Consider the following 17,377-nt stretch of genomic DNA (forward strand, 5'->3'; position numbering starts at 1 on the left):
TATGTTGTAAACTAATTTTTATTTAAAACTTATATACACACACTGCGCATGTTTCACTATCAATGTACTCTGTAAATACATATGTATAATTAATCAACTTTTTTCAATTTTAATATATAATATATATAAATCAATATAAAATTAATAAATGGTGAGTATAAAATGTGTATGTGTGCGTCTGTTTTTTGAATGTCTACATAAGTCTTAAGCAAGTTTTAAATGTCAGATAAATTATTTTATTTTTGTCTTAACACAGGGTTCTTAAGGCAAAGTTTAGATAAAAATGTTGATGGTTTTTACAGTTACCTCTCAATGGTAATTGTAAATAAGAGAAATGTTATGAAATGAAAACAAAAATACACAAGTTAATATCCAAAATATAAATCGATGTTGTTATTGACTTCATATATTGATGTTGTTCTATAATTGATGTTGTTGTTGTTGATGTTGTTCTACTACTACTACTACTACTAAACTACTACTAAATTAAATTAAACTGTAATTCCTACAAAACATATGTAATACAAAATACTTCTATATCATATGATTATTATTGATTGATGTGTGTTCATTGGTGTGTGTTGTTGCAACATAAAGCAAAATCCTTATTGATGTTGTTGTTACTTTGATGTTTGTTTTTAACCTTTGAATTGATTTTCTTGCTCTCTCTCATTCCTAATCGATGTTGTGCAAAATGGCCGCATTGCTGTTGTTGTGTTCCTCAGTGTGTCTCTTTTTCTCTCCTCCCAACTCTCTCTCTCTGTCTTTCTCCAAAACGCTCTTATCAATATAATTGCAGGTTGCATATCCTTGCGGTGCGTTGAGTGTGCGACGCATGCGCTGGCAACAACATCAACAGCAGTTGCAGCAACAACAACAACAGCAACACCATCAGCAGCATCATCATTACCATCATCATCGACAGCTTTATGCTGGTCCTTATGCGCGTGTGGCTCCCGCCCAGAGATCGCAACAACAACATCACTACCAACAGCAGCAAATGCAGCAGCAATCATCAGGCGTTGGCCTCATCAGCAGAAGTCGCAGCAATTTGCGCGAAATTTGCAAAACGCATGCAATTTGCTAACAGCAGTTGACTGCCTCAACCGAAGCATCAGTAGCAACAACAACAGCAACAGCAGCAAGAACATCAACAATATGTAGTAATGTGCCGCTTGACAGCTCAGCAGCAATATCAACAAGAACAACACGAACAACAACAACATTATCTACAACAACAGCAACAACATCAACTACTGCAACAACAACAACATCAACAACAACAAGAACTTCTACGCAGCAATGGCAAAAACTGCAAGTGCAGCAACAGCAACAACAATTGCCATTGCCATTGCCGTGTGCTGCGCAAATTAGTCAAAACAAATTGGTAGGTGGCCATTTTATAGTTTGGTCTTTATGTGTAAGAACGAGTGTATTTTGTGTGAGTGTGTGTGTTGTTAGGGCTTCTGTGTCCAATTTAAATAATAATTTTTGAAAAGCGCGAACAGTGCTTTTTTACGGCAAAACATATTTTTTTTGTGTTAAATATTTAAATTGCACAATTTAGTTATAATGCACTCTTTTAAGGCTGAAAGTACCTACTCCAATAATGTTATTGCAGTCATATTTTAAATTGATGTTATAATAACTAATAATATTTAATAATATTGTATTGCAGCTAGGTAAATTTCCTTATGCAAATCTCAACCAATTTGACCTAATTACTTAATTTCCGAAGAAATGTGAATGTTGTAGGGAGGCAAAAACAGAATTTAGATCTTGTGATGAGCCATTGAAAATCAATATCTTCTTTCAATTATTTAATGCATCAATTCGCATTGCTTTTGCTGCCTTTCTAATAAATCAACTACACAATTTAAAATTGTGCGAGAAATTGAATAAATCATAATTTTCATCAGCTCTTAAAGTGCCATGCATAATTGGTTAATATATTATTAGGTCATTTGAGCAGCATATTTAAATTAAATTGAATCAATTACGGTGCGCCTAATCGCCCATTTTAAACAGTTCAACAAAATGTAGGCTAAGATAATGTCATTTATATTTCACTCTCTGACACTTTACTGATCACGTGCTCCTTAAAATTGGGCCAGCAGAAAAGTATCTTTGATTGTATGAAGTTTACAAATTCTTTATGGTCTTAGTATATATAGCTCACAAAGTAATTAACTATATTTTGGTAATCAATATCAATACTTTTATCATATTAATAGTAGAATGAAAGTTATTTGCTAAACAATATTATATGAAAAAAATATTAAACCTATAATGTATGAACTATTCTATTTTATTCCATTCTACTTCATGCGTATTATGAATTCTTAAAACACAACTTTTCGACACAGCGTATCTAAAAGTCTAGCACTCTCGTCTAGAGCGTTTTGTACTGGTTTTTATTAGAATTCGTTACAGATTTTTTCATGTGGTTGTGCTTTACCCAGCTGTAGCTGTTTCTCATCTCGTCTCAACTGTCGATTATAACTCACTTTTATGTTTGACGCATATATTTCGCTGATGGTCGTGCCACTTCGTTCATTTTGTGGGCCGCTTGGCATTTTTATGCTTTGCTTGTGTGGTGCAAACATTTAATGGCTTTATGCAATCGCCCAAAGCGCATGTGGCAGCGGGGCAGGCACAGAAGGTGGAAGCGCCTAACTCTGCTCAGCTCAGTTAAGTTGAGTTCAGCTCTTCATCATCGTCGGCGTCGTCATCATTTCCATCAGGCTGAATAGCTTTTCAAATGCCAAATTTATGCAAATTTGGTCGTAGACGAGAGCACGCCAACGTGTGGGAGCGAGAGCGCTACAGCGTGAAAGAGTGAGACAGTGAGATGTTGCCTGAGTGAGGACGACGTTTTGCACATGAATATTTGTGTCCGGAAATCGGTAGAAGGTAGAAGTGGGAAGGCGGAAGGCGGGGCCAACAAGCAGTCAGCGGCATCAGGCCCGACACATATGGGAAATTGTGCCTTTTGCCGAGTTTTTGAATTGCCATTTTCCGTTTGCCCAACGTTTGACGTGGGCAGGTGCCCCAAAGAAGCAGCTTGAGTGGGCTACATATATAAAATACACTTGCAAAAATGTGCTTAAGTATTTCACGTACTTTCGCATGTCTATGAAAAATATCTTACAAAAAAATAAATGTTTAAATCTAATATTAAACTTGAGGTTTAATGATAAAATTCAATATTAGATTTAAACATTTAATTAAAATATTTTCTCATCACAAGTATTACAGTTTTTAACTTTATTAAAATCCAATATTCAAGCCTAATAACTAAAATTTACAATTTTATTTATTTTTGATAATCAAAGTAACCATAAACTAAAATTTACAATTTTTATTATTTTCTATACGCAAATATGAAAATGGTGAACAACAGTCGAATATACAAATATTTTCAAAAATTATTGTGATAATTTAAATTCTTAACGAATAAATAAATCGGCAATATGTTCTGTGTAGTAATTGAGGGAATGCAAAGAAGAAATATAAGAGGCAGGGGCTATACATAGATTGCACATGAGGTTGTGGGGAATGACGTGCGGCACACATCGTTTTTTGTATTGCCTTCAATCATCAATCAATTTTTTCAGCACGTGCTCTCCGCACACACTGTAAATGTGGCTCTAGTTGCAGTTGTACTAGTTGAAGCCGATTTCGTTGCCGTTGCTGTTGCCTTTGCATACTTTTAGGCTTACGCGGAATGCACGTAACGGTTGCCTTGCAGTTTGGCTTGCCAATTTAGGCAAAGTTCTCAACTGGAAGCATAATTCATGTTGCAAGTTTTGTTGGACGGGCGCGTTTAAATGTGCATCACGTAAATGCCAAACAAGTCGCTGTCCAGGCTTGCCACGTCTACGTTCCACGTCCACGTTCACGTCCTTGTGATTTGTAGTCTCCACACACACACAAATACACGTGAGTGTGTGTTTCTGCTTGTGTGTATGCACAGGTAAATGCCCCGTGTCCAGTCTAGTCAACTTGACTTGTCTTGGTTTGACTTAAAACTTAAAGCCGACGCGTCTCTGCATCACATACTTTCGCTTAATTGAGAAGCAAACGAGAGCAACTGTGAGAAAGCAAAAGAGAGAAAATGGGGTTTGAGTGGAAGCACAAAAATCCTGCAGACCACAAAACGGAATGCAAGGATAATTACACTCGCTGCCATCGTACTGAACTGCCTGCAATCGTCGGCAAGGTGTTGACTTGAAATTAAAATTAATTGAGAATTCCGTGCGCATACCAAAAACGAGAGCGAGTGTCGCCACCAGGCACAACCACCTGACCAAGAGGAGATTGCATCTCTACACTCTTTCTCTTTCTGTATCTCTCTTCATATCCTTTTAATCCTCTAGTTGACTCTTTTTTTTTGTAGGTTCAGTTTAGTGGCGCTGAACTTTGGCTTTTGCCATGGCGCAAATCAAGTCCAGTTTGTCGAAAAACGCACACTAACTGCCTTTGGTAATAAGCTTAATTATGCTTAAATTGGTTTACGTGACGTCAGCAAACGTGTGGCAACAAGTTCTCAAATATGCTCCCAATGTGTGGCAATTGCTTTCAATTTCGTGGAGGTCAGTAAAAGTTGCTGCCACAAATGACTCATTTAGTGGGTAGTTGCATTATTGCCAGTTGACGTTGATTCGCTTGTGTATCTCTAATTAGCATTTATTGTGTCACATATGAAATACATTCAGTTTATTTTCTGCTACACAAAAGAACCATAAATATCATTACCAAGAAAATTACTTAAGTGACAATTAATCTGGTATTAAATGCGGGCCTAATCTAACTTTATTTATGCAATTAACTTTCTTAGCATTTTACCCTTTACCCTCATTTCAAATGCTCGTACTTAAGATTAAGCTAAGCTCCTTTAAGCAGCTCATAAGAATTCTTTTTATACTAATTATTTATTCAAAGCGGTGAAGAAAGCATGATAATAAAAATTGCACTAGAGTGAAGTAAAGAGCTAACTGATTATGTGATTAAGAATAGGAATTATAGCATACAGACTTGCTTATATAATACAGGACATTTCATAATTCATGACAACTCAGAGCAAACTGTCAGCTGGTAATATTTTTACACAGCTGAACAAGCTGTCCATTTATGGTATTTGAATGCTTTCAGACATATTCTTCTCATGTTTTTGCTTATCCTTTTTGGCTAAATGAAGTAGTAAGGAAGGATTATACTACATTTATCTTAAAAGCCATTCAATATTCCAGATTTGTTTTATTATAAATCACATATAAACTAATGAAGACGAGTTTAGTTATTTATATCAAGGGATATACAGAAAGCTTGATTTTACAGAGTAGCTTCTGGTCAATTTTATGTACAGGGATATTTTGTATATCGCTTGTTTTTTTAATGACAATGCAAAAATATTTTACTTAACGCCTGTCTGCATTCATGGGCATTTTATGGCAATCTTTTTGTAGCTCCACATACACGCACGTTGTTGTTGTAAAATTAAACAATTTAATTATATTCATATGCAAAAAATATGAGACTGCTGTTGCAGAAAGGTAAACAAACGTCGCCTACGACAAGTGTCGCATTGGGGCAAGTGGCGGCGACAATTGCAATTAATTGCATATTTTAAGCGATTCGAGATTAAAACCGCAGACAACGTAAATAACAACAGCAGCAACAACAATAGTAACAACACACACTACATGCACAACAAAAGCACAGAAAACAACACCAACAACAGTCTAGAGTCGGGGTAAAAAATTAATTGCTCTTTATGACAAAAATTAACAATTATGACAATAAAAATTTTAAAATCATATTGCGACAAAAATAATTAAGCGCATGATATACACACCATGGACAATGCCAATTCAATCTGATCGATTTGGGGTGGCATTCAGAAGGAGGAAGGAGGGAAGGATGACGCATTAAGCACATTTAATATCAATATTTATAGTGAAAATATGCAAACATGATAAGTAGTGCACAAATGGATTGCTCCAGATGGGCAATTAGAGTGAAAACAAGCTGCGTTTAATGAATAATATTTAATTGGCTTGCAAAAAAAATTTCCACATTCGCGCAATGTTTTCGCAGTGAGCCCAAGCAAAAGAAAATTGTTTATTTGTTTATTCAAACGGAATTGGTCAACGATGGGCAAATAGTAAAAAGAATTGTGTAAATAAGATTGTTGATTAATTGAAAGAAATGAAAATTAAAATATGTGATATCGATTAATAGAATAACACATGGGTAATTCTCCAGCCTAATTTTTCACATGCTACACTTTTTATAGTGAAAACAGAAACAATTTTAAAAATAAGTAATAGCTGTGGATAAGCACCATATTTACAGCTTTATCTGTTTTACGTAAAATATAATTTTATAAAATTCATATTCTATTTCTATAAATTCCAGCATATGACCAGAATGACTTAACTCGACTGTCTTTTGCAATGTTTTTTGTTTAGGGGTTCAAAGTTCTTCAAATATATTTTGGAATGATGATTATTCAAACTCTTTTCCACTCGAATTTCACCTTTATGTGCCACATTCCCCTTTTTTTTTTAGTGATTTCGACACCGCTTATATTCCCAGTGGTTTTGTATGGTCCTGTAATAAAGACAAAATTATAGTGCTTAAACTAACTGAATATCAACTACTTGCAGCTATAAGAATTTAATGCCAGGAATCGATTCTCTTTTCGGTTTTTAATCTTGTAAGTTTTTCAAGAGCTTACGACTATTTTCCAACACTCTAAAACATAATATTATTTAAAGAGTTTCCTACACTATTAGCCAACTACTGCTAAATATTAAATTAAGTAATTTTTGTGAAATTATAGAATGCCATCTAAAAGCGCCTGCAGCTGTTAACTAAACTTGCTTTGACTTGGAACATTCAAAGTATCCTTGGAGCTGCAACCAAACGCAATCCGCCCACATTTCAACACTTGTCGGTTGTCGACGAAAGGGGGAAAAGGGAAAGCGAAAGGGAAAGGGAAAGAAGGTTCAAACATGCTGCTTGAAGTTTTGATTCATTTGCTGCACGTACATATGAAAGTCGTGTGATTTGCTTTGCAACTTAGTCTAAAGCGGCAGTCAGTCCGTCAGTCAGACCTTTGCAAAATGCGTGTTGCAACAAGAGCAACACTCGGCTTTGCTTAGTTTGTTGTTGTTGCATGCCACATGGGCTACTGCCACGTCCGCATCTATATCCACACCCACGCTCAAACCTTTTTGTCGATTGCTTAGTTGTTTAGCTATGCAACATGCAGCAAACTACACAGTCAAGTTGCATGTGTGCAGCAAAAGTCCTGCATGTCCTGCCGCTGTCGCTGCTGTTGCACAGTTCCTGTGCTGCTGCTGTTGCTGTTGCTGCTTTTTGCTAGCTGCTTATCACGCATGCTAAACAAGCAGACGACGCTGTCGACGGCCAGAGAAAATACCATTTGAATTTTGATAAAATGCAGTTTGACTTTTTGTGGGCGGACATCCCCTTACAACACACAGTACAACACTTTTCCACCCCTTCGTCCGTCTCCTCTTCACACACACCTTCGTCCACCCCACTGCTGTCTGTTTTCTTTATATTTTCGTCGAGTTTTCGTTTTCGATTTTTTTTTTTTGGTAGTTTTAGTTTTTGTTGTCTCGCCTGCAGCGTTGTACCATGACATTCATTGATATTTTGTGCAAGCGTAGCGTAAATTCAATTTAATTTTGTGTAAATTGGCTGCAAATGCAATTTACAAGTCCTGCTCAGCTGCTGCTGCTCTCCCCTACTTATTGTCCCCCCTCTCTACTCAGCTGGCTAACAGCAATGCGTGAGGCAGGATTTGTGCTGGTGTAGCTCAGCTTAGCACTTGCCCTTGCATTTAAAGTGGACAGTTGAATGCAGGAAAACAAACATTCACACTCACATTTTTTTGGGCTAAATTTCGAAGAACATCAATGGCATTCAAAAAACGACTGGCCAGATTTAATTATGGACTTATTAACAGCACAATTTTCATATTACTTCCATTGAACTGTTTGTTTACGTAAAATATTTTTATTGATCCTAACTGGAAAGAGCAAATACAAAGATTTTTATTTACGAGAATCAGAAAAATAAGATTGCGTTGACATTATTGTGAAGACAATTTTAGTATATGAACTACAAGTCAATATCTAAATTTAATTAAAATTTTATTATTATATTTATTTTAACCAAACGTTGAGATATGTCTCATGACGTTCAAAGGATCAAGGCAAGCGATTGTATTATTTTTGCATAATATTTGAAATTTTCGAACGTGTTTGACCGACTCTGAATGGAAGTTAATTTAAGCAAAATTCAATGAAGTTTGATTTTTTTTCTATTTCGATATAATTTAGAATTACAAAAAGTATAAATGACTGCCTCTTAAACTAAGAAGGAATGTAAATTAAAATAAATGTCACAAAATTAATTATAATATTTCCGTGTAATTTATATTTAGATTAATTATCGGATTTGCCTTGCCATAATAATAATTACAATTCAAAATAGTTTTGCTTACTGTTTTTATTTCAAATGCAAGAAATGAATAATAATTTTCTATAAATAATAATATTTTTAAAAATTAATGCACCGACTGGCATATTTATAATATTTTTGACAGCAAACTACGGCGATTTATAATCGCCTTTAATTATAAGAGTAGAGTGCCATTATTTATGTTCACAATACTAGTGCAGAGAAAATATTAGTATGCGCGTGAATTAAGTTTAATTATAGACCAGCTTTGCGATTTCACTTGCATGTGTGTGTGTGTGAGGTGTGTGAGTGTGGAAGGTGTATGTGTGAAGTGTGGGTATAGAAATTGCATTTGACAAAACTGAGAGCACGTTCGTGCGTGCATATTTAATCAAGTTTTTATTTGAGTTTGCTTAGCTTAGTCAGGTGGCACTTGGGGGCGGGGGTGAGGGTTAGAGGAAGGCGTGGTCTCTAGCAGCCAACTGGCAACTGCAAAACTGCCAACTTTGTAGCCGAACAAACTCCAGTGTTCGTAGTCCATATGTGCGTTTGTTGCGCTGGCATTTAAAACTTTGAACCCTTTTCGCACTCGCATAAATCACTGGGGCGCCGCGCAGTATGCAACATTATTTTTCGTTGCAACGCTGTAAATACCAGGGTAGCTTTATGGCTGTAAAAACTGAAACGATATCAAGTTTGCCATTCTTTTACCCCTCATCCCCATTTTTTTTTCTTTCGCTACTTTCACGCACTCACCTGGGCGTTGCAGTTAGCCCCAGAATAATAGTTGAAGTCGTTGGTTTGCGGTTGGACTTCAAGTTGACAACGAGTCTAGAGCAAACCTTTGGCTCTGTATGTTTTATTAACCCCCAGTGATCGATTGCCGCGGCATTGCGACGCATGAGGGTTAACGATGGCGGCGCCAAAAGTTGTCGTTACTTGCAAGTTTCCTTCTTTCATTCTTTTTTTAACGGTCAACTTAGCAAAGCTCTGAATTTGGAGTACACAACTTTGTGCACCACTAATAAATAAAGGAATTTAACCGCATGATTTAGATGCAATTGAAACAAAGGTCGGATTACTTTACACGGCTAAAGTTGGACTAAAAGGTGGCCTGCATATAAATAATGATTTCCTTTTATATGTAAGTTTTCTTTGTTGTTTTTTTTTGTCGTCTCATTATCGTAAAATCATATTATTCTTTATTTATTAGTTATTATTTAACCTTAAATTGTATAAAAATAAATTAAATAACTATGGGTTTGCGAATTCATATATAGAAAAGAATTGAATTGCTTTAACTGAAAGTTGGCTTAATTGTGACCTTTATGTAAACAATGATTTTATTTTTATTGTTAACTGAAGAGCGCTGTTACAATATTTTTTATTTGTAACTATAATCACATAAATAGCTTTATAAAAATGTAAATTTATGTCTATAGATTGTCTTTTCAACTTTATAATAATGTCGAACAATTTCTCCATAACTTGTCATTTTAACTCTATGCATTTCTTTATTTTTGTACTCATATATCATAACTTAAAACATTTGTTTCAACTTTCTCTATTCTCTATAATAATAAATTCATCATTGTTTAATTATAAAACCATATTTAATTTTAGATTAAGAGTCAAATATTCAAAATGGAAATCTATTGTTAACTAACAACTACTTTGTTAAACAGCGTTTTTAATAATTTGTCTTTAATCACATAGTCTGTGACCTCTCCTTAAATTTTACACAACATGCTTTATCGATTTGTGTGTTGTCTTTAAACAACAAATGTTTGGCTAGTGGCGACTACATATCAATTTCCCTTTAATCATTTGACACTTCGTATGCAAGACACTGCGACCTCAAGGCTTAATCCTTATTTGTACAATATCTTACTTGAGATTTCCTTTTAAGACGCTAAGAGCCAGCAAGTTTGCACAATTTTGTTAATGACAGCAGTCAACAGCCAAAGGCTGGCGGCGCCGTTGCACTAAAAGTGAAGTAATGTCGTCATCGTCGTCGTCATCGTCGTTGTCGTTGTCGTCCTTGGTCTTTGGGCGTGTTCGTCCTGCACATCAGCGCTCAATGCTCGGTGCTCGCTGCTCGTTGCACTAAATTATGCAGAGTTCAATCAACTTACGCTGATTGGAGCCCCACAAAGCGGCGAGTGTCAAGTGGAGCTAACCTAAAGCCACAGAGTCGCGGGTGTGTGGTTGGGCAATAAATCAAACCTCGACAGCAGCGACGACGACGGCAACGACGAATCATTGAATCTGCCTTCTCCCAGTAGTTTGTGCCATTCGCCACTTCGCAGCGATTCCCTCTGGTGCCTCTGGTGGGCTATTAGAAGTGTTGCTACACGTTTTGCTTGGCTGCATTCGCTGCCTTGCATGCGGTTTAACAGCAAAATTGATTGAACTTCTCTTCTCCATTTCGTTCTTACTTTTTTTTTGGTTCCCTTTTAAAGGCACTCAAACTTAAAGTGAAGCAAAAAGATGGCAACACATATGCGCCGAGTTCAGAGTCTCTCAGGGTTGCGTCGTCACAGAAACTCTATACACATGCATCCTCATCAATATCATATTTATGCTTGGCTGCCAACAAACAATTGAAAACAATACAAAATACTTAGTAATTCTTTGGTTTTTGTTGTTCTTCTTGTTGTTGTTGCTGTCGAATTCCCCTCACAGTTCTTTCTCCTCTTGTGCCTTCTTCGTGTGCTCGCTCTTGGAATATTTTATGCCTTCGATATTCGTTTCCTTCGCTTCGCTTCGACTTGGCCTTGTGCCAGAAATTCTTTGTATTTTTATATTGTTTTGTTATCGCTTTTTGCTGGTTTTTGTTTTCATCTTGGGTCTGCCAGCAGATACTTCGAGCAGATAGTTCCGATGCGAGAGTGAGTGCGAAAGGAGAAGGAGGAAGGGACATAGTTTCGGTTTAGGCCATTATGCATATTTGCCATTTTGTGCGCCAGTCCGGACTGCTGTTTGTATGCCAAAAATGCGGCTCATGTGTTGTCAATTGTTGATGATGTGGGAATTAGGTACGAATGGGGCACATGCAGGTGCCTGCCATCCAGCCAGCCATCCAGTCATCGTCGTGCACAGCCAATAATAATAGCTTTAAGGTATTACAATCGCAAACATTTGGTGGATCGAATAAATTTGATTGATAAATGCAACAGCACATTGAAGATTGTTTCAATTATATGGATTAAACAAGCTTATTTAATTGCCAATTTATATCTAAGTATTGTGCGTAACTTTATTTTCAATATCTTATTCATACTTGGCTCATTTTCTAATCACAGTAAATTGTTTTTCTCTTTTCTAGGTAAGTGAAAGTTACAGAAACTTATTTGACTCTGGTAAGCGATAAGTTTGTTATAATAAATTACTTACTTAGACCAATATATTTAAAAACCAACTTAGTCATTTTAATATTTGTAACTCTTCAAGGTATACGCGAGTGATAAGTACCTAAAAAGAAGTTTTGAAGTTTTTATTTGAGGTATAAGAGTATTCAAGCGAATAGAAAATCATAAGACACCAACATCAGGTTTAATATAGAAATCTCTTATTGCAATAAAAATCAGAAGCATTTCCCACTTTCTTGACCCTTCTTTGGACACATATTGTAATATGCAATTTTTTCATTTCACATGTTCAGCATTTTTCCATCTCTACTTTTTTCTGGCTTGATAGTTTATTGTGGACTGTTGACATTTTGTTTGTGATGTCAGGGCTTGGATTCATTACATTTTACATTTGATTTAGAACGCACTCCGAATGAAAAAGTAGTCCTCAATGCAGGCTCACACAATAATATCCTGTCTGAGCACTCACTGGCAAGTGAGATAACAAGCCGAAAAGGAGAGACACAAGCAAAGGCAAAAGTCAAATCTAACCGCTGCCCTCAAATAAAAAGCTCAGGCTGAGGCAAACATTGCGGTAAACAAAAGACAACTGCAAAGTTCATAGGGACACATGTTTATCAATGTCCTCCAATGCAAAGACATGAAGAATACAAAAAACCAAAACCAAAAAAAGTAACAAGAACAAAAATTGCCAGCTAAATTACGGAAAAGGCAGGCAGGCAGGACTTACACACGCAGACGTTAGACATTTTTGGGCTTAAAGTTGATGTCGACATCAGGCACAGACAGCCTGGCAGACGTGGAAAGTGACGAAGGGGCGCGGAGGGCGGTAGGGCAGACGGAGAACAGACTGGCAGGAGTCGACCATATATTTAGGCAGGATATTGATTGATTTATTGCGTGCAGGAGACCGCCTAGGCGTCGTCAGCCACACAATGAATGTCACAAAGTGGCGGCAAGAGGCCTGCGGCTTTTGTAGGCGTTCTAAACATTCGAGAGTTATTAAATGGAGAGCACGGCATGTTACCGGGAATCAACGATAAAGAAACTCTACTACTAGATGAGGGCATTTCGTTTCGTTTAGAGAAAGAGTTAAACTAGCCTATTGTATGGTATATTTTTGATGAATTAGTAAGAGCATAATATTATATTCCATTAAATTTTATTGCGGAAAAAATAAAAGAGTTTTACATAAACGAAACAGTTAAATGATTATCGAAATTATTCTGATAGCAAATTTGATTGGTAAACTAATAAAATTAAAGATACAAGGAAACTATATTACTTATTAATAAAATCAAAATATGTTTTCAAGATTATATTTTTGGATGTGCAAAAGTTATAAGTCTTAAATTATTTTTAAAATGTTTTTGATTAGCCAACTTAGCAAACTTATGAAGGGAGGAGGAAAAATTTGAAAGTAATTTATCACCAATTTAAAAATAATTATTCCATTTATTACAACCACAGTTTACGTTTTTAGATGCTTTAACGTTTTCAATTAGCTCGCTAAACTAATTTTATAGAATGTATAAATTTATCAAAACAAATTGGCATTCATTTAGTAATACATAAGATATTCACCAAATAAAAGCAATTTCTAGAAGTTAGTTTTTGTTGAAGTGTAAATCAATGTTTTATCACAACAAAATTTCCCTTTCTAACGTTTGCATTTTTTTATTTTATTTAAAATATAAAATTCTACTATTTAATTTAACAACCGTAAATTCTTTAGTGCCAAAATACCACGTGAAGTTATTTGCCTTGATTCCAATCTACTTTTATTACTAAAGAAAAACTTTATTTTACTACAAAACTATTGGCCACATATTTTGATGTGAAGCAGGATTCTTAAAGTTCACGACAAGTATTTGCTTTTAATTTCAACCATAAAGCGAAAATTTGGAGAGCTTTTCACAGTGTTTGCAGTCAGCCTTTAAGTTGGATAGAAACTCTCGTTGTTGCGGACAATAAACAACAATAAACTTTATGGTGGCAAAGAATTGTTGTTGCTGTTTGCTGTTTTAGGAGAGAAGCGGATCGAACGACTTGTCAGAAAATTATCTGCTCCATCTGCTGACCACATCGACCAGAAATGGGGATGACAGTTTCATTCATTCGGCCACACTCACACACACAGAACAAATACGAGTACTATATGTGGTAGTTTAGAAATAAAATGTTTATCGTGTCGCTGCGGCTGTGTGGCATCATCAGAGTGTTGTTCTTGCTGTTGTTATTGCCGCCTGCAACTCAATTCGCAAGTGGTTGCAACTCGCAACTTGTTGTTTGGCGGCGTGTCAATAATTTTTTCCTACCAAGTTTTGTGTTTATTTGGCCAGCAGCTGAAATGGCACAAAAGTTTCTAGAGTCCTTTTTCGCTCGCATTCTATTTCGTATCAAACTAAATCAATTGACAATTGTTAAAAGACAGCAGGCAGCATGCGAGTTAAGAGTTAAATTTAAAGAGAAGAAATTGCAGCAAAGTAGAAAAGAGTTTGCTGCTGTTGGTGGCAACTACAAATGGCCGACCATTTTGCTGTGACTGCAATTGATTGGCCACGGCCAATGGGGCGGCTACGTAAGCTACGCTCATTTATTTATTTATAAACAAAGCACAAATGACAGGCCAATGGGGGGTGGGTCAGACCAGACAGTCAGACAGGCGACACAGGCTGACGCCGCATTACGAGTAAGTCCTCTACAAATTTGCAGGCAAATGTGCGAAAAGAACGAAGGAGGAACAAAGAAGGAAAACGTATGCGAATATTTCTCCATTTTATTCTCACGTTGGAAGCAGTGACTAATTAATTTTACACCGTTTATCGTGAGTTTCACGCGCGTATATGGCTTAAGCCAAACAAATCAATCACAAGGCCAGGCCAAAGCAAAGAGAGCGACCAACAACCTGTGTCAGTATTTTCGTGTTGGGGGCGGGACTCGGGAGGGTCAATTAGCAAAGCATACACAATACACATGCAGTTTGCATGGCGCCAGGACGACGAGGCGCAAACAGACGAAACACAGAACAACACACCCAGTGCTTGTTTGTGTGTGTGTGAGCACTTAAGACAGATGAATGAAGTGGCAAACATGGCGGACAGTTTGGATTTCAGTTACACTTACGACAACGACGCAACGACGAGGTCCAGTTTCGAGGCGTCGACTGGCCGCCGACATTTACAAATCAGCGGCAATTATTTATGGGACACTCACTCATTCACTCACACTGAACCATTCGTTGGCTTAATTAATTTTTGCATATTGAAAGGTTGCCGACTATTGCACGCATGGGTGTCATCAGCATCAAGTTCGCCACTTAATAAGCAGTAAGAGAGCAATCAACAAAAAATAAAGAAGAATAAGAAATGAACAACTTATGCAAAAGTTGAGCAGTTAAAAATGAAATGTTGCGAAAAATTCAAATGAAAATTGCTATGATAGAGTCGGGAACAAGTTGTGTGGCGGCTCTTTTGGGACTGGCGCGAAAGACTGTTAAAGTGCCTCAGCAAAAGTTGCCTCGCACCAGGTTATGCAGGAACTTCGGTTCTTCTGCTCAAGTTGTGTGCACATCGGAGTCGAGTGGGCTGCTATTTAATGGCAGCAGCAGCGAGCACAGCTCAGACAGTCACTCAGCATAAATAGAGGGCAAATGGTAGAGAGCTGAGCCACCTTCTCAAACCGACAAAGCGTTTAAAATGTGTCTGTGGTTGTGAGAGCGCAGAAACAGCCAAACACAAAAAGGAAAAAAAAACAGAGAAGAAAATTACGAAGAACCAGGAAAAATGCAATACCAAGAGATACGGAGCATCGCTGAGAGTGTGAGAGGAAGAGGTGAAAGCGAGAGCGACAGCGAGTGCAAATAAAATAGAAAACCAAGGCAATTTTTCAGCTTCATTAAGTAACCGCAAAGTTTGTTTTATGTGCGGTCAGCTACAAGCCAAAGCCAGCACCAGCATCCAACATTCAACCTTCTCTTCTCAGAAAAAAATAAAATAAAGTCGATAAACATATGAGCATAAAAAGTTTTTCAAAAGCCCGGAAAAAAAGTTAGATCCCCTGTCTAACCACACAGTGCTTGAAAAATATTAAGTATACGACAGTAAATTAGCAAAATGCAAATTTAATTCAAATTAAAAGTTGATAATTTGGGCATTACAAGTCAGATTGAAAATTGCTTATTTAACAACGATTCATTATTCATGTTTTCTGATTTATATTTCAACTTCAATTCTCACTGAGCTAAAGTCGAATTAGCAACACTCGTAATTGTCCATATCAAATCAGAAGGCATGTTAATATATTCAACTTGTAATATATTAGACCCAGCTGCTGCACAGACACTTAAGCAGACAAAATATTAAGTATACGCCAAGTTATTCTCAACATAAATTATGCATCGAATCATTGCTGAGCTCGTTGCCAAGGCAGTCTTTACTAATAAACCAATAAAGCAACTCGTACACATAGAGAGAGAGAGAGACTGAAAGAGAGAGAAAGAGAGATAGAGATAGAAGGAGAAACTACATATACTAGTGCCAAAATTGTTTGCTATGGACATTGACAAATATCCAAAGCAGCAGCCGCATTTGGGTGAGAAGGAGGAGCAGATGAGCAGATTGGCTGCATTTTGTGTTAAATCAGCAACAATTGTTGCCCAAGCCACCAAATCGAGAAGCAGCAGCGGCAGCTTCAGCTATCACTTTGGGGTTTCCCCCAATGAAATGTGAGTTTGAGTTTGAAGTTGCTTTACTTACTTTGGCTTTGGCTTTGGCTTTGGCGTTTGGGTTTGGCTTTGGCCATCCGCCAGGCGGAGGAAATTAAAATTTATATAGCATACAAAACGGGGCTGCAGTTGTAGCAGCTGCTGGCTCACTGAGGCATTTTGCTATTTAGCATGTTTCTTAGGCGCCGTTCCAAGACTCGCAAGTCTTTAGTACATATTTGGGATTTCTTTTCATCTGGCTGCTTGGCTTGGCTTGGCTGCTGCCAAAGCGGAAAGCGTGGCTGCCATTAAGCTGCCAATCGACCATTTGTCAGCTTCGATTGCGGCAGCGCACAAAAAAATATAGAAAAGAAAAAAATGTTCATTCTACTGCCAAGTTCTTGCCAATGGCTTTGAATTGGGTTAAGTGATTTGGCGTTCAATCAATCCACTGTGGGTTTCTCCGTCTTCCTCTTCTCCACCTCACCAGCAGCAAAAGTGGGCGTACATAATTATAGACTACGGCTCTATTTGTATTTGCGTTGGCATATTACGCATACGCCATGTGGACGGGCTAATCAACAGTTTGAGAGCGAGTGGTGAGGCCCCTTCATTATGCCATTCATTATCTTTTTGCGATAAGCGAACGCGGATTTCACCACTGGGAATTGTTGTGATACACCGCGTATTCGGCCTGTTGTGTTATTCTCGCACTGCGTGTGCAATTTAAATCAATTATGCGCTTTTGCTCTAAAACATACCATTAACTCGCAGCACAATGCATCGCAACACAGTGCAACAC

The 17,377-nt window shown here is 37.1% G+C and overlaps 1 protein-coding gene across 3 annotated transcripts in view; it reads left to right on the forward strand.

Annotated features, from left to right (window-relative positions):
* The window catches only part of LOC132792562 (AT-rich binding protein-like), a 75,614-nt gene extending 74,233 nt beyond the window's left edge, over positions 1 to 1,381 (forward strand). For 2 of the 3 annotated variants that reach the window (XM_060801986.1, XM_060801987.1), the window contains one exon: positions 800 to 1,381. In XM_060801986.1, the coding sequence (XP_060657969.1) occupies positions 800 to 1,087 (288 nt within the window). In that variant the 3' untranslated portion in view covers positions 1,088 to 1,381. The remainder of the gene's footprint in view (positions 1 to 799) is intronic. The other variant, XM_060801988.1, reaches the window with a different exon arrangement.
* Positions 1,382 to 17,377: the final 15,996 nt, after the last annotated feature.

This window comes from Drosophila nasuta, chromosome 3, assembly GCF_023558535.2.
Source record: "Drosophila nasuta strain 15112-1781.00 chromosome 3, ASM2355853v1, whole genome shotgun sequence".
Classification (NCBI taxonomy): Eukaryota; Metazoa; Arthropoda; class Insecta; order Diptera; family Drosophilidae; genus Drosophila; species Drosophila nasuta.